This window comes from Pollachius pollachius, assembly GCF_949987615.1.
Source record: "Pollachius pollachius genome assembly, chromosome: 8".
NCBI lineage: Eukaryota > Metazoa > Chordata > Actinopteri > Gadiformes > Gadidae > Pollachius > Pollachius pollachius.
The window spans coordinates 1,829,837-1,851,261 of NC_136941.1; the positions used below are offsets into that span (position 1 = coordinate 1,829,837).

A 21,425-nucleotide genomic window follows, 5' to 3' on the forward strand; every position below is an offset into this window, starting at 1 on the left:
CAAAACGATCTATCACAGACATGTACGGAAATGAAGTGGAACAATCGATGTCATAATGTGTGTTACATCCAAAGAAAGGCTGCGGCACCCCGTGCCTTGCTTCAAGGCACGGCGGCAGGGAACCCATGTGATAGAGGACAGCCTCCCTCCGAACCCTCTGCCCGTGGCTTCACACCACTACCCCCTCGACGGCCGCGGGGTGAATAAAGGAGCCGTCAGTGTAGTGAGAATCGTCATCTGATTTATTGGCACATCACTGCCGGTACATCACGCCCCCTCAGATCAGTGGCCCCGCCCACCTGGTCCGTTATGAAACGACCACAGAAGGTCCACATTAGTAAAAGGCATACAATAGGTTGTGGTCAAAATCGACACGTTAATACACAATAACATACTACAAGGTGGGTGGCGTGTGTGTGGGAGGAGCTCTGGGTGGCGTGGCGAGGGAGGCGTGGTCAGCCCCGGCGTGGGACAGCGTTGCCGTCGACAACCACGTGAGGAAGCGCGGAGGGGCTAAAGCTAATGCTAACCGGGTTAGCTCAGAGGCGACCCTGGCCGTCCCAAGATAAGATAAAAATGTCTGATACTAATAAAAGTAACGACAATAATAAAGAGCGGGAGAGTTCGATGTTCAGCAGACCGCCGCGGTGGAAGCACCTCCTCTCCGCTGACTCCTCTCGCTCTGCTCCAATAGGAGCGACTCGCCGCCAAAAAACGCTGTTTACCAAAATGGACACCTGGGGACAGAGGAGACGACGGACCAATCAGGAGACAGCACAACAGGACTCGCTTCACATCCACCATTTTGAATGTCCTGCACAGTTTGGAGTTTTCAGGGAGGAGGATATGGACCCCAGGAGGGAGGAGACAGAGGGAGGGGGGAGAAAGGGGGAGACAGAGGGAAGGAGGAGGGGGGAGACAGAGGGAGGGAGGAGGGGGAGACAGAGGGAGGGAGGAGAGGAAGGAAGGAGGTGGGGAGACAGAGGGAGGAGGGGTAGAGAGGGAGACGGGGGGGGGAGACAGAGGGAGGGGGGAGGGGAAGACAGAGGGGGGCGGGGGGGTACTGACCAGCCGATGTAGCACTGGCACAGGTTCTCGTGGCTCGTGGCCTGCTTGATGAGCAGCTCCACTTGGGTGGGCACGTCCAGGGTCTCGTCGTGGGAGAAGTCCCGCCCTGCACGAGAGAGACAGCAGGACAACCAATCAGAACGCTGCCGGGGGGGAGGGGCTTAGGATTCTAGGCCGGCTTCGTCTTAAAGGGGACACATTGTACCACCGGGTGTGAGTGATTAGCCGTAACAAGCCGTTTGGAAAACCGGCCTCTTCTGACATCACAAGTGGGCGTGTCCTGTCGCCGCCTAGATGCGCGACGGATAGATGAGCAACGTTTGCTACGGTCCACACGGTAGGCTGGTAGACTGATCTATCCAGCGCACATCTGGGCGGCCACGCCCACTTGTGATGTCAGAAGAGGCCGATTTTCAAAGCGGCTTGTACCGGCTCCCACCTGGTGGTACAAAGGGTCACCTTCGAACAGGCGTTCAGGGGTCATTTATCAGACCTTATCCAAAGAGCAGGTAGAAGCTAGGCGGCCGTCTGCACAAGGAGGACTAGAGGCAGGCTGCGGACATGGGGGTTGAACCCAAGACCGTCGGTACGACCCCCTTGAGGTACCTGGTGGGGGGGGTAGACGGTCGGGGAGTGAGGGTCTCACCTGTCAGTTTGTCTCGGACCCGGTTGATGATCTGGATGGCCTTCTTGTTCAGAGCCTCAGGCTGCACCAACCCATCCCCGACTACACACACACACACACACACACACACACACACACACACACACACACACACACACAAAAAGTCAATTTTCATACAAAACCGCATTCCAGCAGACAAATTGCAGGCAGATTGCTGTGGGTAAGATTGCTGAGTTTGATTGGAATAAATGTCAGCCAGACTGAGCAGAGCCGTCCTGCTGATTGCAATTCTGTTAACCCAAAACTAAACAAATGGAAACGGTAGCGGGCTCCTGACTGGAACAAGAAACACTAATTACATTTGGTATATTATATAATATATACTTAATACGCATACTCTACGGACAGGACGCTGCTCAGTGGGTGGAAGCCACTCTAAGGCGCACCAACACACACACAGACACACACAAATACACACGCACAGATACTCACTGAAGGAGTGGATGGACTCCGGGACCGTGGTCCCTGGCTTCTTATGGGTGGTCTCTCCCAGGTCGATACCTTCCAGAGCCTCTGAACGGACAGAAAACACACACAACGTTCAGAACCAACACTCAACACCGACGTTCAACACCGTGGCGTTCAACATCGACGTTCAACACCGTGGCGTTCAACACCGTGGCGTTCAACACCGTGGCGTTCAACACCGTGACGTTCAATACCGTGGCGTTCAACATCGTGACGTTCAACACCGTGACGTTCAACACCGAGACGTTCAACACCGAGACGTTCAACACCGAGACGTTCAACACCGAGACGTTCAACACCGAGACGTTCAACACCGAGACGTTCAACACCGTGACGTTCAACACCGTGACGTTCAACACCGTGACGTTCAACATCGTGACGTTCAACACTGTGACGTTCAACACCGTGAAGTTCAACACCGTGACGTTCAACACCGTGGCGTTCAACATCGTGACGTTCAACACCGTGAAGTTCAACACCGTGACGTTCAACATCGTGACGTTCAACACCGAGACGTTCAACACCGTGACGTTCAACACCGTGAAGTTCAACACCGTGACGTTCAACACCGTGACGTTCAACACCGTGACGTTCAACACCGTGACGTTCAGCACCGTGACGTTCAACACCGTGACGTTCAACACCGAGACGTTCAACACCGTGACGTTCAACACCGTGACGTTCAACACCGTGACGTTCAACACCGTGACGTTGAACACTGACGTTCAACACTGACGTTCAACACTGACGTTCAACAAGACTCCGCCCCTCCAGAACTCACCCACTGACTGGCCGGCGGTGTAGGAGTCGGTCCGGGTTCGGGAGCGCTTGTTTCCTTTGGTGTTGGCTGGAATACAGAGCAGAACGTGTTTACGGCCTTCAATAACTCCTGAAGGGCTCTGTGAAGGACACTCCTACTCTGGACCCTCTCACTGTGACCGGGGATAATCGGAGAGCCAGACTGGCCTTGTCCTTCCAGCTGCCGACACAGAACACGCTAAAGAGCCTTCTTTCAGCCAGCGCTACAAAGAGCTGAAGTAGACAAAGAAACTACAGGCAATTTTCATCAGCGGCCAGACAAGAGTGGTCATGGATGTTGGGCATGAAAATAACTTTGTGTCAAACTCTCTGAAGTTCTGAGGTTTTATACGGTGCACTGAACGACAACGCACAAGTTAGCATCCCAGCCTACGACGCTAAACTAGCATCTCATGCTCACCTAATCTAATTTACCTTGAGATGCTAACCTAGCCTTGGATGCTACCGTCGCATCTCATGCTTAGCTAGGCTAGGTTAGCATCCCGGGCTAGTGTCGGCGCTCCCCACTGTTGTGTGTGCTGTTGTGCGCGGCTTACTGTCCATGAGCCTCCAGTTGAGCAGCGGGTCGTAGACGAAGGCCTCCAGCACGGCCATGACGCTGTCCCGGTGCTCCCGGAGGACCTGCATCACCGTGTGGCACGTGATGCGGTAGTTACCGTCCAGCCCCGTCACCTGCACGCACAGACAGACGGTCAGACACACGCACGGACAGACGGTCAGACACACACACACACACACACAGAGGGACAAACACACACACACACACACAGGGACACATACACACACACGGGGACACAGAGACACAGACACACACACACACACAAGGGGACACAGACACACACACACACACACACACAAGGGGACACAGACACACACACACACACACACACACATGGGGACACACAAATCAGACACACACACACAAAACAGACAACACTATGAACGCCGGCTGTACCCTAACACGGTACGAGGTGCTGCTTCGTACCGTGTTGTGAAGAACAACAACTCTTTACCACGAGGACAAAGGCTGAAACGTTGGGCCGTCGACATCACTGGTCTGTGATTGGTCCAATGACCTCAACGGTCATTGGACCAATCCCCCCCCCCCCCCCCCCCCCCCCCGACACCGGTACGAGGCGGTTCTCCCTGCTCTGGTAACACAGCAGAGCGGGACGGTTCCCCTTAGGTCCTCATCTCCTCCAGGGCCTACCTCCATGGCGTTGGTCAGCATCCGGGTCAGCCGGAACGGGATCTTCTCTGGGAACTTCTCCCTGGTCATGGCCACCTGGGAGAAGAGGAACAGGAAGGGTAGGGGGCGGGGTCAGGAGAGCAGAGGGGGGGGGGGGGGGGGGGGGGGCTCTGGGAGATGGGGGGGGGGGGGGAGGGGCTTACCTCGAAACAGTCCCCAAAGTCGATGTGGAGGATCTTCCCGCTGAGCCGGTCCAACATGAGGTTAGACGGATGCCTGAGGAGGAGGAGGAGGAGAGGAGGAGGAAGAGGAGGAGAGGAAGAGGAGGAGGAAGAGGAGGAGAGGAGGAGGAAGAGGAGGAGAGGAGAGGAAGAGGAGGAGGAAGAGGAGGAGAGGAGGAGGAAGAGGAGGAGAGCAGAGGAAGAGGAGGAGGAAGAGGAGGAGAGGAGAGGAGAGAGGAGGAGGAAGAGGAGGAGAGGAGAGGAAAGGGGAGAGGAGAGCAGAGAGGAGAGGAGGAGGAAGAGGAGGAGAGGAGAGGAGAGAGGAGAGGAGATGATACTAATGCTTAGAATCCCAGGAGGAACAACAACAACAACAGATCATGATAATAATAATAGCATGACAATCAGAATCAAACGACAAGAAACAAGCAGAGAATATGTCTCAACACAAATAAGAACTACAGATATAGCATAAAGGTTTTGCCATATCTATATGGTGACGGTGTGTGTGCGTGGTGCGCGGGGAGGGCTCTAGGACCCAGCAGTCCTACCTGTCCCCCAGGCCCAGGATGTAGCCCACCATGGACATGACGGCCAGGGAGCGCGTGTAGTTGGTCCTCCGGTCGAACCACACCTGGGGGCCGCAGGGCAGGGCCCATCGTTAACAGGGTGGTGTCGCTCAGGGCAGGGCCCATCGTTAACAGGGTGGTGTAGCTCAGAGCAGGGCCCATCGTTAACAGGGTGGTGTAGCTCAGAGCAGGGCCCATCGTTAACAGGGTGGTGTCGCTCAGGGCAGGGCCCATCGTTAACAGGGTGGTGTAGCTCAGAGCTGTTTACACATCGTTAACAGGGTGGTGTCGCTCAGAGCTGTTTACACATCGTTAACAGGGTGGTGTCGCTCAGAGCTGTTTACACATCGTTAACAGGGTGGTGTCGCTCAGGGCAGGGCCCATCGTTAACAGGGTGGTGTCGCTCAGAGCTGTTTACACATCGTTAACAGGGTGGTGTCGCTCAGAGCTGTTTACACATCGTTAACAGGGTGGTGTCGCTCAGGGCAGGGCCCATCGTTAACAGGGTGGTGTCGCTCAGAGCTGTTTACACATCGTTAACAGGGTGGTGTCGCTCAGAGCTGTTTACACATCGTTAACAGGGTGGTGTCGCTCAGAGCTGTTTACACATCGTTAACAGGGTGGTGTCGCTCAGAGCTGTTTACACATCGTTAACAGGGTGGTGTCGCTCAGGGCAGGGCCCATCGTTAACAGGGTGGTGTCGCTCAGAGCTGTTTACACATCGTTAACAGGGTGGTGTCGCTCAGGGCAGGGCCCATCGTTAACAGGGTGGTGTCGCTCAGAGCTGTTTACACATCGTTAACAGGGTGGTGTCGCTCAGGGCAGGGCCCATCGTTAACAGGGTGGTGTAGCTCAGGGCAGGGCCCATCGTTAACAGGGTGGTGTCGCTCAGAGCTGTTTACACATCGTTAACAGGGTGGTGTCGCTCAGGGCAGGGCCCATCATCAACAGGGTGGTGTCGCTCAGGGCAGGGCCCATCGTTAACAGGGTGGTGTAGCTCAGAGCTGTTTACACATCGTTAACAGGGTGGTGTCGCTCAGGGCAGGGCCCATCGTTAACAGGGTGGTGTCGCTCAGAGCTGTTTACACATCGTTAACAGGGTGGTGTCGCTCAGGGCAGGGCCCATCGTTAACAGGGTGGTGTAGCTCAGGGCAGGGCCCATCATTAACAGGGTGGTGTCGCTCAGAGCTGTTTACACATCGTTAACAGGGTGGTGTAGCTCAGAGCTGTTTACAGTACGTTAACAGGGTGGTGTAGAGGTTGGTGTACTGGGTGGTGTACTTGGTGGTATACTGGTTGGTGTACTGGGTTGTGTACTGGGTGGTGCACTGGGCGGTGCACTGGGTGGTGTACTGGGTGGTGTACTGGTTGGTGTACTGGGTGGTGTACTGGGTGGTGTACTGGGTGGTAGCTGGGTGGTGTACTGGGTGGTGTACTGGGTGGTGTACTGGGTGGTGTACTGGTTGGTGTACTGGGTGGTGTACTGGGTGGTGTACTGGGTGGTAGCTGGGTGGTGTACTGGGTGGTGTACTGGGTGGTGTACTTGGTGGTAGCTGGGTGGTGTACTGGGTGGTGTACTGGGTGGTGTACAGGGTGGTGTACCTCAGAGCTGGGGCTCTTCAGCCACAGCAGCTTGGCCAGGTCGTCTCCGGCCGTGTTGTTGACCGCGTGCTCAAACACCTCCACCTTCTCCATCAGCGTCAGGTGGTCGTAGTCCGGCGCCATCTGCACAACAAACACCAGCGGTCGGACCAGTGGAACCAGTGGAAACAGTGGTGGAACACCAGCGGTCAGACCAGTGGAACCAGTGGAAACAGTGGTGGAACACCAGCGGTCAGACCAGTGGAACCAGTGGAAACAGTGGTGGAACACCAGCGGTCAGACCAGTGGAACCAGTGGTGGAACACCAGGGTTCAGGGAGGAGTCTAACCCCGGGGTTAGTCATGAGTCAGGGTGGGGTAGTGATGAGTCTAACCCGGGGGGGTGAGTCATGAGTCAGGGTGGGGTAGTGATGAGTCTAACCCCGGGGTTAGTCATGAGTCAGGGTGGGGTAGTGATGAGTCTAACCCGGGGGGTTAGTCATGAGTCAGGGTGGGGTGGTGATGAGTCTAACCCGGGGGGTTAGTCATGAGTCAGGGTGGGGTGGTGATGAGTCTAACCCGGGGGGGTTAGTCATGAGTCAGGGTGGGGTAGTGATGAGTCTAACCCGGGGGGTTAGTCATGAGTCAGGGTGGGGTAGTGATGAGTCTAACCCCGGGGTTAGTCATGAGTCAGGGTGGGGTGGTGATGAGTCTAACCCGCAGCATGATGCGATGCTCGATGTTGAGCAGGATCTTCTTCTTCTCTCGGTAGTCCCTGATGAGCGCGTGCAGCGTGTCGCAGTGGGGCACCCAGCCAATCAGACCGGAGTTGGTGGACAGGGGGATGACGGCGTAGCGCTGGATGCTGGACGGGGGGGGGGGACGACATCATCATCATCAACCTTGATCGACACATTAAGGCAGAGGACTCTGAGGCCCTGTGTTAACGCATCAGGGCAGGACCAGGACACTGGGGGAGACGTACTGATAGTGACAACAGGTATAAATATAGAAACACACCGGGGGCCGCATTACAGAAACCTCCTAACTTGAAAATCCTATCTTATCTGTTTGGTAACTGTGGTAACAAGGGTTAGGAAAAAAGTCATTACAGAACGGCCCATCCTAAAGTCAGGGCTCCTATCTTAACTCCAGATAGGAAATGTGGATTACAGAAATATTTTAAATGGCCAAAATCCCAAATAAAGACAGGTCCTAACTTTAGGACGACCCATCAGCTCTCCTAACTGTCATTTACTGTTACAAATTAGCGAGATGGCAGCTCTTTTGTTACATGTAGCGCAGCAAAATTGTGGACGTAGGCCTAATGGTGATCGACGAAATATGTTTGTTGAAAGGCTTAACCCGTAATCCAACTCCGTAACTACGGAGACCCCTTGACCATTCAAAATTCTCCGTCGGGATGTCGGATACGCAACGCAATTCGCCGCCCGATCGATCTTATATGTTGACTACAAACCATGTAAATAGTGTTGTAAATAAACTTCCAAAGCATTTCAAAACTTATTTGGTGTTTTATTGGTCCTTAATGTGCAAAGTAAACAATGTAGAAAGTAAATAAGGTGCAAAGTCCAACCGGAGAAGTGATTCCGGAAATGATTTTGTTAGCGGACTAATCACAGCGCTTGCCGTCTCTGTTGCGTCGACAGATAGTTAAAAAATATTGGATGCGCACGTAAGCTTCATCTGTTGCTAAGTAACAGACATAAAAGCTGAATGTCAATGCTAGATCGCCTACTTAGGATATCTTGAGATAAGATAGGATTATTAAATTAAGACAGGATATGTTTCTGTAATACCAAATTGAGATCGCAATTAGGATGCATTAGGGCTGCACAATTACAATATTAGAGTTCCACAATCAGATCAATCATTTTTTGATTTCTACCTTACATTGCTCATAAAATATTCTGAGGAAAATGAGTACTAGATCAAACTATAACTTTGATCTAGCGCTGCGCATAATTTGTAGTTTTTCAGAATTTTTAAATCGTTAAAGTTTAAATATAAGCAGGTCAAAAGCAATGCGTGTGTGCGTGCCAGCCGACATGCATGCTTTTTTTGTGTGTGTGTGTTTGCATATGTAAACGTGTGTTTGTGCGTGGTCCTACCTAAGGTTCTTGCGCAGGGAGGCGGGGTCATTGGCCAGTAATGTGTTCACCAGACCGAACAACTGCATCACCCTCTCATCCTGCCTCAGGTCCTCGTGGCCCTTCAGCAGGAACATGAACTCGCAACCGTTGCTGCCTGCAGGGGGCGACAGACACCACAGCGCCCCGGTCAGACCCCGGTCTCACACCGCAGAGACCTCACAGCAGGGGGGGGGCTCACCCCTCTGATGCACGTTCTGGAAACTGATTCAAATAAATAATGCATTCATATCCATGGATGTAACCCGAACCCAAGGGATACCGGGCGTTATTGCACAATTATTGCACTACATCACTAATTACATTTAGATTGACCTTTATGGCGTTTAGCAGAAGCTTTTAGCCAAAGTGAATTACAATAAGTAAATTTGCTAGAAGAAGGAGAAACAATTTATCGCTGTGGTTGCAGTATGGATGTTCACAGAACCAACAGTCCCAAATGGTCATTATGTCAACAGTGAAATTACAGGCCCAATTACTCCATATAACTCAGATAACTGTACTGTACATCTCAAGGAGAGAATCCAAACTATGTGCTTCTCTTCGCTTGTTGTTTTTATTGCCTCTCTCAGCTGAAGTTACTTTTAAAAACGCACTCTTTAACTTTTGCACAGTAGCCGGCATTTTTTGTTTAAAATGCGCCTTTGTGTTTTCTGTTGTTCTCCACTGAGTAAGTTGATTCAGGGAGAAGGCTTGATCACCCCGTGGGTGGAAGGCCGCCACCCTTAAGTGGTACCCATCGCGTTGAACAAAGAGCGATGACGGCAGTGAAAAAGTTACCCGGCACAGGTCAGCTCAGGACAGCAGCAAGCTCCAGTGGAAGAAAGCTGTTCTGGAGGAGTGACCTCGCTCCTGGTTGTGGACAAACAATCAGCCTTATTGACGGAGGTGGAGGTGAGTGCCAGGAAGAGTTAGACTCATTTCCTCCATCCTTTTTGGTGGAGCACCCGTCCATGAACCAGGGAGAAATCAAGGCTCCGCTGCTGTCCACAGCGGTTAGGGGGGAATGCCACGGCGCAACGAACGAGTGATGAAGACCACAACACTGAGTAGGTCTGAGTGGTGGTATGGGCACCTCACCTGGCGGAACACACCTCTGATTGGGTCCGCCGTCAAACAGACGACAAAGGAAAATGGGCTTTACTGACGTCTTTCATCCAATGTGAAGGTTGGCCTATTTTTCTGCATCAAAGGCACTGGTTACCAACCCTTACCCATGATGGGGATCTTTAGGGGCCCCTCTGGCCCTTACCCATGATAGGGGCCCCTCTGGCCCTAACCCTTACCCATGATGGTGATCTTTAGGGGCCCCTCTGGCCCCTAACCCTTACCAATGATGGTGATCTGTAGGGGCCCCTCTGGCCCATAACCCTTACCCATGATGGTGATCTTTAGGGGCCCCACTGGCCCCTTACCCTTACCCATGATGGTGAGCTTGCGGGGCCTCTGCTTGGAGGTGATGACCTGCAGGGAGGCGGCGATGGACTGGATGCGGATGATGGGCTGGTTGGGGTCGTAGGTTCCGGGCACGGCCAGCTCCAGGTCTCTGCACATCAGCAGCTTGGGGGAGACGTACTGCAGCTCCAGGGACGTCAGCTGGGGGCCGGAGAGGGACAGGGGCCAGGGGCCGAGGAAGGGTTTGATGAAGTGACGTGATGAGGCTTGTTTAGATCAGCCCACTTTGCAGAGGTAAGGCTGCTAATAAGCATTGGAACAGGCTGTGTGGGTACAGCTGCTAATTAGCGTTAAGATATGATGGAGCAGTACAACAGCTTATTAGCATTAGCACACAGTGTTTTGGCACAATAAACTAATTAGCATTCACACATAATGCTTTGGTACAATTGCTTTTTTAGCATTAGCATAGAATGGTGCGGTACAACTGCTAATTAGTATTAACACGACGCAGAGGCATCATCACTTATTAACATTAGCACGCGATGCAGTAGGTCGTGAAATAAATACGTGGCGGGGGTTTTATATTGCAGAGGACGGCATTTGGCGACGGCGGCATTCTCAGAAGGAGCCAAGATATGCAGTGTCACGGTCGGTTCTACAAGGAAAAGAACCGGGAAACTGTGCTACACCCCGAGTGTGCTTAAACGATCACCCATCTGCCCTCACTGTGAATAATAACCAGTGTTCGAGGGAATGAATCAAGTCACTCCACTGATCTCAACGCAAACACCGGCAGGAATCCTACACTAGTGTACACATGATCCAGTGGCCTGGATCATGATGTGCGTTTAGTGCATATAGAAACAGCCCAGGCAGGCTGAGAAGCCTGCCTGGGCTGTTTCTATACGCACTAAACGCACTCTAACCTAAACCTGAACCTGAACCCCATAGTCCTTACCCCTCATCCCCAGATTATCCGATCAAACAGCCGTAAAACACGCCAACTCAAGTGTTGAGCGACGCTCGCGGGCACGTCGTCGGTGGCGTATGCCGGTGTTTGCTCTGTCCACCCCCCCTGCCCCCGCGAACGCACCGGTGTTGTCGTTCCGTTTTTAAATAATGCAGGCACCGTCTGGGAGCCAGTGGGCGTGGGGACGCTTAGAGCCCTGCTAATGGGCCAGGCAACAAACCCAGGCTCATAACGAAGGCAGAGACCTCGGCTACGAGGGTAGGGACGCGAGGGGAGGCAGCCTGCAGCTCCTTCCAGGGACACTTACGAGGGAGTGCGGGCCGGCTCATAAAGTCTGCGCCCTCTTGTTAAACAACTTTCCCCCCTGCGGGTCGCCCCGTCCTTCTCCGGAGGCCGTTAGTCAGCCCTCGAACGAGGCCGCCGGCCCGACGGGAGTTAACGGGAGGCGCTCAGTGTTTCACCGTGGCCACGCGGGCGCGCTGTAAATCCAGCCCGTTTACCGTTTAATAGACACGCCGTTAAAGCGAGGTTGATGGACGGGCGGGGGGGGGGGGGGGGGGGGGAAGGGGTTGTACGGGGTTGGCCCAGGGCTCCGGTGAACGTCCTCTGAAGGACCCCGTGGCTGAGGTGTGGCACGGTGCAGCGAGGTCTTCATTAGAGCGCCTACTGAGGACACTGCAGTGCTCTGTCGCTGTTTTTTTTTTCCTCTGGAAATCCACTATTGGCTGGGTCGTTACCATGGTGACTCATCAAAAGAGTGACTCACCAGCGTCCCAGCTCTCTCCGGCAGTGGGCTGTGTTAGAACACGGCCCGCTGTCGCCGGGGGATGAAAAGGTTAGAGGTCCTCAATAGTTTCAGCGAGTGTGGAAGGGATTCTCGGAGCCCTCCCCTCCAGTGATTATGGATCGGGGATCGATCGGGGATGGTGTTGTCAGCACAGTGATGTTCACGAGGTACTGTCTTCCATACGTACAGACGTTTAGCATAATCCTCTAGCATTACTGCGTTTACGGCAGCGGCCCAGGAGATAGCGGGTTGACTGAAGGTTGCTAGTTCGATCACCGGCTCCTTTTAGCTCAGTATTGTGGTGTCCCGGAGCAAGACACCTCACCCTGACTGCTCCAGACGAGCTGGCTGTCGCCCTGCGTGGCTGACACCGCCGTCGGTGTGTGAATGTGCGCGTGAATGGGTGAATGTTGGGCGATATTGTAAAGCGCTTTGAGTGGCCGCTAGTTAGAAAAGCCCAATACAAATGCAGAACCTTGACAATTTACATTATGTCATCAGGGAGCAGGGTAGGCCGTCCTGCTCGAGGATGCCTACAGATTGTCCGAGAAGATGGGGAGAGGGGGGGGGGGGATCGAACCGAGAACCTTCCGGCCGGGCGTCGACCACTCCGAGCGGGCATACCTGGGGGAGCTGCTTGGAGATGCGTCTGAAGACGTGGTAGTAGAGGTCCCATGCCTGCGTCAGGTCCTTCACGTTGCCCGAGCGCATGTACTTCCTGCACCAATCCTGCGCCTCCATCAGGTCCCGCCCGTACGCCTGTGACAGGAAGTGACATCATTCAACGTCTGTGTGGCACAAAGGCTACTGTTGGCTAGCGAGTGCTGGTGCTAAGTCGTGTGAGAGAGCAACGGCTGGTTGTTTGTTGACATCAGCTAGCGATAGCTGTACCTTAGCTAGTAAAAGCTAGCCATAGCTTGTGTTAGCTAGTATAAGCTAGCGATTGCTAGTGTTTGATGGTATTAAGTAGTGTCAGCAAGCGATAGCTGGGGATTGAAGTTATAAGCTAACGATTAGTTGTGTAAGCTAGCCTTCGCTATTATTAGCTAGTGTTGGCTAGCCTTCGCTAGTAATAGCTAATGTTGCGCTGGTATTAAGTAGTGTAAGCGAGCAATAGCTGGTGTTCACTGTCATTAGCTAGCGATAGCTCGTTTTTAGCCACTGAAGGCTAGGGTTAGCTGGTATTAAGTAGTGTCAGCGAGTGTTAGCTGGGTTTAGCGCGTGTGTGCTGGTGTTAGCTGACGATAGCTCGTGCTAGCGTCTGGGCTCGTGTCGGCCGCCCGGGACGGACCTGGTTGAAGGAGGTCTCCTTTAGGGTCTGGGGGCCGCGCTCCATCATGGCGTGGAGGGGCTCTAGCACGGCGAACATGCCCTTGACGTTGCGCTCGCCGAAGTAGAGGCGCGAGGCCTCCTCCAGGCCCTCGTGCCACATCTCGTGCCACAAGATGGCCACCCGGATCAGCTCCTCGCTCACCTGGGGGCGAGATACAACTTTATTTAAACACGACCTTTCAAACGTTACTGCATTGATATAATGCTTCATACTTTTTTTTTTTTTTTAAATCAGAGATAAATTAACACAGCCAATTTTTCAATCTAACAATTTTACTGAGTTATTATGTTGGTTTACTATTTTGGTTCACTTCATTTTGAACAGAACTTTTGTACATGGGAGATAACAGTGAATACAGGTGGTTACATTCGTCCAACCAAAATGGCTGATAATAAGTGTCTAGAGAACGGTTAATGTGTCCCACCATGATGGCTGACAACAGTGGCTAAAGAAGGGTTAATGTGTCCCACCATGATGGCTGACAACAGTGGCTAGAGAATGGTTAATGTGTCCCACCATGATGGCTGACAACAGTGGCTAGAGAAGGGTTAATGTGTCCCACCATGATGTCTGACAACAGTGGCTAGAGAAGGGTTAATATGTCCCACCATGATGGCTGACAACAGTGGCTGAAGAAGGGTTAATGTGTACCACCATGATGGCCGACAACAGTGGCTAAAGAAGGGTTAATGTGTCCCACCATGATGGCGTACAACAGTGGCTGAAGAAGGGTTAATGTGTCCCACCATGATGGCTGACAACAGTGGCTAGAGAAGGGTTAGAGTGTCCAGCCATGATGGCCGACAACAGTGGCTACAGGTGGTAAAACGTGTCCTACCAAGATGGCTGATAACAGTGGCTAGAGAAGGGTAAATGGGTCGTACCATGATGGCCTGCTGGACCAGCGTGTTGCAGTGTTCACACATGTTCTTCAGGATCTTGTTGGCCGCGTTGTGGCGGGCCGTGGTGGTGGACTTGGATGCCACGGTGAGCGGGTAGATCAACGCCTAATGGGAGGTCAAACGAAATAATGACTCGTTAAATAACTCTGAAATCTGTATCTTCTTCTTATGCAGACAGTGATACCTGGGTTCAAGTGTTATGCTATGTTATGAACAGTAGTGTGTTAGGATTTGTGTGTTTTGTTATAAACTGGTGTGTTAGCGTGTGCTATCTTGGGTGGTAGTGTGTTACCTGGGGGTGGTAGTGTGTTACCTGGGGGTGGTAGTGTGCGTTACCTGGGGGTGGTAGTGTGTTACCTGGGGGTGGTAGTGTGTGTTACCTGGGGGTGGTAGTGTGTGTTACCTGGGGGTGGTAGTGTGTTACCTGGGGGTGGTGGTGTGTGTTACCTGGGGGTGGTAGTGTGTTACCTGGGGGTGGTGGTGTGTTACCTGGGGGTGGTAGTGTGTTACCTGGGGGTGGTAGTGTGTGTTACCTGGTGGTAGTGTGTTACCTGGGGGTGGTAGTGTGTTACCTGGGGGTGGTAGTGTGTTACCTGGGGGTGGTAGTGTGTGTTACCTGGGGGTGGTAGTGTGTGTTACCTGGGGGTGGTAGTGTGTGTTACCTGGTGGTAGTGTGTTACCTGGGGGTGGTAGTGTGTGTTACCTGGGGGTGGTAGTGTGTGTTACCTGGGGGTGGTAGTGTGTGTTACCTGGTGGTAGTGTGTTACCTGGGGGTGGTAGTGTGTTACCTGGGGGTGGTAGTGTGTTACCTGGGGTTGGTAGTGTGTTACCTGGGGGTGGTAGTGTGTGTTACCTGGTGGTAGTGTGTTACCTGGGGGTGGTAGTGTGTTACCTGGGGGTGGTAGTGTGTTACCTGGGGGTGGTAGTGTGTGTTACCTGGTGGTAGTGTGTTACCTGGTGGTAGTGTGTTACCTGGGGGTGGTAGTGTGTTACCTGGGGGTGGTAGTGTGTTACCTGGGGGTGGTAGTGTGTGTTACCTGGTGGTAGTGTGTTACCTGGGGGTGGTAGTGTGTTACCTGGGGGTGGTAGTGTGTGTTACCTGGGGGTGGTAGTGTGTGTTACCTGGTGGTAGTGTGTTACCTGGGGGTGGTAGTGTGTTACCTGGGGGTGGTAGTGTGTAGCCTGGGGGTGGTAGTGTGTGTTACCTGGTGGTAGTGTGTTACCTGGGGGTGGTAGTGTGTTACCTGGGGGTGGTAGTGTGTTACCTGGGGGTGGTAGTGTGTGTTACCTGGTGGTAGTGTGTTACCTGGTGGTAGTGTGTTACCTGGGGGTGGTAGTGTGTTACCTGGGGATGGTAGTGTGTTACCTGGGGGTGGTAGTGTGTGTTACCTGGTGGTAGTGTGTTACCTGGGGGTGGTAGTGTGTTACCTGGGGGTGGTAGTGTGTGTTACCTGGTGGTAGTGTGTGTTACCTGGTGGTAGTGTGTTACCTGGGGGTGGTAGTGTGTGTTACCTGGTGGTAGTGTGTTACCTGGGGGTGGTAGTGTGTTACCTGGGGGTGGTAGTGTGTGTTACCTGGTGGTAGTGTGTTACCTGGGGGTGGTAGTGTGTTACCTGGGGGTGGTAGTGTGTTACCTGGGGGTGGTAGTGTGTTACCTGGGGGTGGTTGTGTGTGTTACCTGGTGGTAGTGTGTTACCTGGGAGTGGTAGTGTGTGTTACCTGGTGGTAGTGTGTTACCTGGGGGTGGTAGTGTGTTACCTGGGGGTGGTAGTGTGTGTTACCTGGTGGTAGTGTGTTACCTGGGGGTGGTAGTGTGTTACCTGGGGGTGGTAGTGTGTGTTACCTGGTGGTAGTGTGTGTTACCTGGTGGTAGTGTGTTACCTGGGGGTGGTAGTGTGTTACCTGGGGGTGGTAGTGTGTTACCTGGGGGTGGTAGTGTGTGTTACCTGGTGGTAGTGTGTTACCTGGGGGTGGTAGTGTGTGTTACCTGGTGGTAGTGTGTTACCTGGGGGTGGTAGTGTGTGTTACCTGGTGGTAGTGTGTTACCTGGGGGTGGTAGCGCCCGATGTCGGTGAGAAGCTGGTGGATCAGCCGCCCCACCAGTGGGCGGGGCGTGTCGATGCGGGCGATCAGCTGAGGGATGACCTGAGGAGACACAAGAGGTCTCAGACACACTGGGGACGCCTGTAGTGGACTGGGGGGGGGGGGGGGGCGAGGCCGCTTTTATTTTGAAATCAGTTTGAATAAACAGTTCAGTCATCAGTTTAGACGTTTTTTTAATGAGATGCGTAAATATGTTTGGATAGTAAAAATATATTATATTGTTACTTATATTATGGTTGCTTTTATTTCCCTTCCATCTTTTCGTACATTGTTATACATTTGAGAGAGCGATGCTAGGAGCCAGAGAGAGAGTGGGACAGACAGACAGACAGACATGATTACCTGTAGCCAGGTGTCTATCTGGATGGTCTTGATGCCCTCCACCAGAGCCTCGTTCACATCAGGCCAGTGGCCGTAGTCGAACCACAGAGTCAGCACCCTGCACAGGAACATAGCCGTTACCACAACCACCACATGCAGTGCACACTACTGGCCACAAGAGGTCCCCTTGTTTCCAGCTACGGCTGTTCTCTGCACTTCACAGTACAGTGCTTCTACGACTCTATAGCCTAGTATTATACTATACTATACAATGCAGTAGTAGTAGTACTAGTACTGTATAGTAGAATACTGTGATATAAAGTTATAGTACTTTGTATTATAGTAGTACTGCAACAGTATAGTATAGTACTAGAACTATACTATACTGTTGTTTTACTCCGTAGTCCAGTAGTTCTACAACTGCATAGTATAGAACTATGAACTAAAAAGTACGGTGCACGAACTTGTTTATGGTGGACAGTAAACTGTACTTTTTAGTGAAGTACCCCGATCGTGATTTATTATGCCCCATTTAAAGTGAGCAGGAGTATGCTCAACAGGGTCTTGTGTTGTGCGGCGCTGCCTTACATTTATGGCATTTAGCGGACGCTTTTATCCAAAGCGACTTACAACGGTTCACACACTCATTCACACACCGACGGCGGAGTCAACCCTGTTAGGCGACAGCCAGCTCGTCGGGAGCAGTCAGGGGGGGGGGCGTCTCGCTCAGGGACACCTCGCACTCAGCTAGGAGGAGCCGGGGATTGAACCAGCAACCTCCGGTTACAAGTCAACCCACTCTACCTCCTGAGCTAAGCCGACCCCAATGCATCGTATTGTACCGATATGAAGGCGGGGGGGCCTCGTTGTGGCGATAAAGCCCGGCTCCTCAGAGTGGGAGCTTGAGGCCTGGGGGAGGGGGGGGTCCAGTTGGTCTCACCTGAGGGTGTCCTGGAGGTTGTTCCCCCGGGACAGGGAGATGGAGCGGAAGAAGCCCTGGACTGCAGGCACCGTGTACAGCAGCAGAGTCTTGGACAGGTCCTGGGTCCAGACGGACAGACGGACACCATGGGTCAGGTCCCATCACATACACACCCATACACATACCAGTATACACGGGAGTCTGTGTATGCTTGTACCATATTATGGCTTTTTCATTCACCCAATGTATGGAGTACAAGTCAGAAATACAGACTCGTTAGGTTCAAGCCTCGTTAAGCTCCAGCCTCGTTAGGCTGGAGCTTAACGAGGCTGGAGCCTAACGAGGATGGAGCCTAACAAGGCTGGAACTAACAAAGCTGGAACATAACGAGGCTGGAGCCTAACGAGGCTGGAGCCTAACGAGGCTGGAGCCTAACGAGGCTGGAGCCTAACGAGGTTGTAGGCTTAAAGGCTTTTGGCATCACTAGGCTGGAGGCCAGTTACAATTATTGCCTAGCATTCAGCCATTCATAGCCACGTCCAAACTCCGACGTGTCGGGCATGAAAGATAAGAGCCTGTTGGTCAAGAGCGGTTCAGTTTAGGTGTCTTGCTCAGCGTCACTCGGAGGAGGAGCGAGGGATCGAACTAGCAGCCTTCTGGTAGCCAGTGGACCCGCTCTACCTCCTGAGCTGATGCAGTACCTTTCGTCAACCCAGAAAATGAACTGGGACGACGACTCTCAAATCATTAACATATGGCTTCTGATTTAGAGTGATAATCCTTGTCCTTAATCCTTCGATTTATACCGGTATTTACAATGACGCGTTCCATTTTGTCCTTCAGCAACAGAGCGAGTTACAAGTGAGGTTGAGACTAATCAGAGCATGCCATCAGACTTGGAACAAGGACACGACCAAGTTAGTAGAAGCCACCTGGTAAGACGGCAGCGAGCCACAAGAATCAGAATGAAGGGCGAGCATTTGTTTTATATTTATAAAGGTCCTATGCGTACTGGAACCATTAGTGTGAAAAATACACATGTATATATTAGTTCACTACAGTAAGCCGTTATCCTTATGAGAAGATGACCATTCGGCCACACGTCCATCATCCTGAATGGCAGTCCCCCCTCTGTCTGCGTCCGTCGGAGACTCTCTCCTGGCCGGTGGGGCTCGGTTTCCCTCCAGCTTTTATTGGGTTTAAATAAACAGCGAGTGAGACGAGAGCAGCCATGTGTGAGCACCAGGCCCTCTGCTCATTGGGAATCAAGGTCGCCACCCCCCTCCACCTCCCTCTCTGCTCTCTAAAGGCAAACACACTCTGCATGTGGGGGCGCTCTCTCCTTCCAGCCCTGGGATTGAGAATCTGGTGTGTGTGTGTGTGTGTTGGATCGCTCTCCTTCTTGCCCTGGGGTTGACAGTCGTTGTGTGTGTGTGTGTGTGTGTGTGTGTGTGTGTGTGTGTGTGTGTGTGTGTGTGTGTGTGTGTGTGTGTGTGTGTGTGTGTGAGTGGGGATGCTCTTTCCTTCTAACCCTGTGACTGACAGTCAGTGTGTATGTGTGTGTTGGGTCGCTCTCCTTCTGACCCTGGGGTTGACCGTCTTATGTATGGGGGCGATCTCTCCTTCCAAACCAGGGGTTGACAGGTGTATGTGCCCTCACTTTCTAACCCTGGGGTTAGGTGTATGCGTTGTGTGTGTGTGGGGGGGCGTTCTCTCGGTGTGTGTATGTTTTAGGACGCTCACGTTCTCCGTGGGCGATGGCATGCAGCAGCAGGCGGCGTGAGGCTGTAATTGTGTGCATACCGCCGGCGCTCGCGTGACCCGCCGCTAAACGCGGGGACTTCCCCCAACAGGACGCTAACGAGCAGCCCAGACGCTCGGCATTCTGGGAGCCCAGGGTGGTATTTATTTGGATGCTTTGTGTGTCAGGCGCTTCGGAAAAAACCCAGTGAGCTCTGGTCTGGTGGGGGCTGTCAGTGAAGGTGTGTGTGTGTGTGTGTGTGTGTGTGTGTGTGTGTGTGTGTGTGTGTGTGTGGGGGGGGGCTGGTGTTTCTAGTTGTGTGCATTCCTGCTCTGTTTGTGGGGATTTTATGTCTGTTTGACATTTGTGTTTGTGTGTCTTTATGTGTGTGGCTCTTCCGTGTGCGTTATTGTCTGGTTGTGTTGTTCACAGGCCGTGGTTCAGGATTCCAGCAGGCTTTGTACGTGTTTAATGCTTTTGTGTGTGAATGTGTACGGTGGCACGCAGGTGGCCGTTTCTTCATGTGTGTTTGTGTGTGTATAACTGTGTTTGTATGTGTGTGAGAGAGAGAGAGTGTGCGTTGGCGTGTGTGCGTTGGCGTGTGTGCGTTGGCGTGTGTGCGTTGGCGTGTGTGCGTTGGCGTGTGTGCGTTGGTGTGTGTGCGTTGGTGTGTGTGTGTTGGCGTGTGTGCGTTGGCGTGTGTGCGTTGGCGTGTGCGTTGCCATGTGTGCGTTGGCGTGTGTGCGTTGGTGTGTGTGTGTCTCTGCGTGTGTGTGTGTGTGCGTTGGCGTGTGTGCGTTGGCGTGTGTGCATTGGTGTGTGTGCGTTGGTGTGTGCGTTGCCGTGTGTGCGTTGCCGTGTGTGCGTTGGCGTGTGTGCGTTGGTGTGAGGGCGTTGGTGTGTGTGCATTGGCGTGTGTGCGTTGGTGTGTGCGTTGCCGTGTGTGCGTTGCCGTGTGTGCGTTGGCGTGTGTGCGTTGGCACGTGTGCGTGTGTGTTGGCGTGTGGGCGGAGCCTGACCTCGCCGACCTTCCTCTGGCTGGGTGAGGGGGCGGGGCTGTGCTCGGCGCCCTCCGCCTCGCTGTCGCTGTTGCTGGCCTCGCTGGCGCCGCTGGCGTGCCGGACCTTCTTCTTGTCGTCGCGGCCGGCGCTCTGGTGCTTGTAGTGCAGCACCGCCTCGAAGTTCATCACCGCCCACGCATGCCACGCCTGGGGGAGACACACACACACAGGGAGATACACACACAAGGAGGGAGACACACACACACACAGGGAGATACACACACAAGGAGGGAGACACACACACAGGGAGACACACACACACACGCGCACAGGGAGGGAGACACACACAGGGAGGGAGACACACACACAAACACACACAGGGAGACACACACACTCACAAACACAGACGGAGTTACACACGGGAGACACACACATAGGGAGGGAGACACACACAGGGAGGGAGACACACAAGGAGACACACACAGGGAGGGAGACACACACACACAGACGGAGTTACACACACGGGAGACACACACGGGAGACACACACATGGAGACACACGGGAGACACACACACACACACACACACACACACGGAGGGGGAGACACACACAGAGGCTCACACACACGGGGACAAACAAGGAGACACACACACACACACACACACACACACACACACAGAAAAACACACACAAGCAGGGACACACACACACACACGCAGGGGGACACACACACAGTACAAACAGGACGGGTCAGGTTCATTGGCGTTGCACAACGGCCCTGTTCCGGTGGACATGGCGTTAATTCACCGAGGCTGATAAGATCTAGTCCCAGGGACGGGTGGTGTATTGCAATCCTAAAGGATGACTCTCAGACCTCCACCCTTGTCCAACCACTAAATGTGAAGGGCCCCGGGAGGTGAGGGAGGGGTAAAGGCGCAGACCAGAGCGATGTGTAGATCAGATTGTTACACTTGGAGACGTCTAACGGCGCTGCCTTTCAGCTGGAGAACAAATGAACCGCTCCTCTGAACTCTGGTTCAACTGCTGCCCTCCACTCTGGAGGTGGAGGCGGTGGTGGTGATGATAGTGTTAGAGGTGGTGGTGATGGTGTGAGGAGGTAGTGGTGGTTGTTAGAGGTGGTGGTGTTAGAGGCAGTGTTAGTGCTGGAGGTGTTGG

At 53.2% G+C, this 21,425-nt stretch overlaps 1 protein-coding gene across 1 annotated transcript in view; it reads right to left on the reverse strand.

The window, feature by feature from the left end:
• Positions 1–235: 235 nt before the first annotated feature.
• Positions 236–21,425, reverse strand: part of mtor (mechanistic target of rapamycin kinase) — a 99,660-nt gene continuing 78,470 nt past the window's right edge. The window contains 20 exon segments of the mRNA XM_079741860.1: positions 236–737; positions 1,069–1,174; positions 1,715–1,795; positions 2,186–2,266; positions 3,003–3,068; positions 3,577–3,712; positions 4,251–4,325; positions 4,433–4,505; positions 5,002–5,084; positions 6,622–6,744; positions 7,317–7,464; positions 8,732–8,867; positions 10,192–10,366; positions 12,550–12,684; positions 13,217–13,399; positions 14,143–14,265; positions 16,207–16,305; positions 16,606–16,702; positions 17,525–17,625; positions 20,267–20,455. Of these exon segments, the coding sequence (XP_079597986.1) occupies positions 722–737; positions 1,069–1,174; positions 1,715–1,795; positions 2,186–2,266; positions 3,003–3,068; positions 3,577–3,712; positions 4,251–4,325; positions 4,433–4,505; positions 5,002–5,084; positions 6,622–6,744; positions 7,317–7,464; positions 8,732–8,867; positions 10,192–10,366; positions 12,550–12,684; positions 13,217–13,399; positions 14,143–14,265; positions 16,207–16,305; positions 16,606–16,702; positions 17,525–17,625; positions 20,267–20,455 (2,226 nt within the window). The 3' untranslated portion in view covers positions 236–721.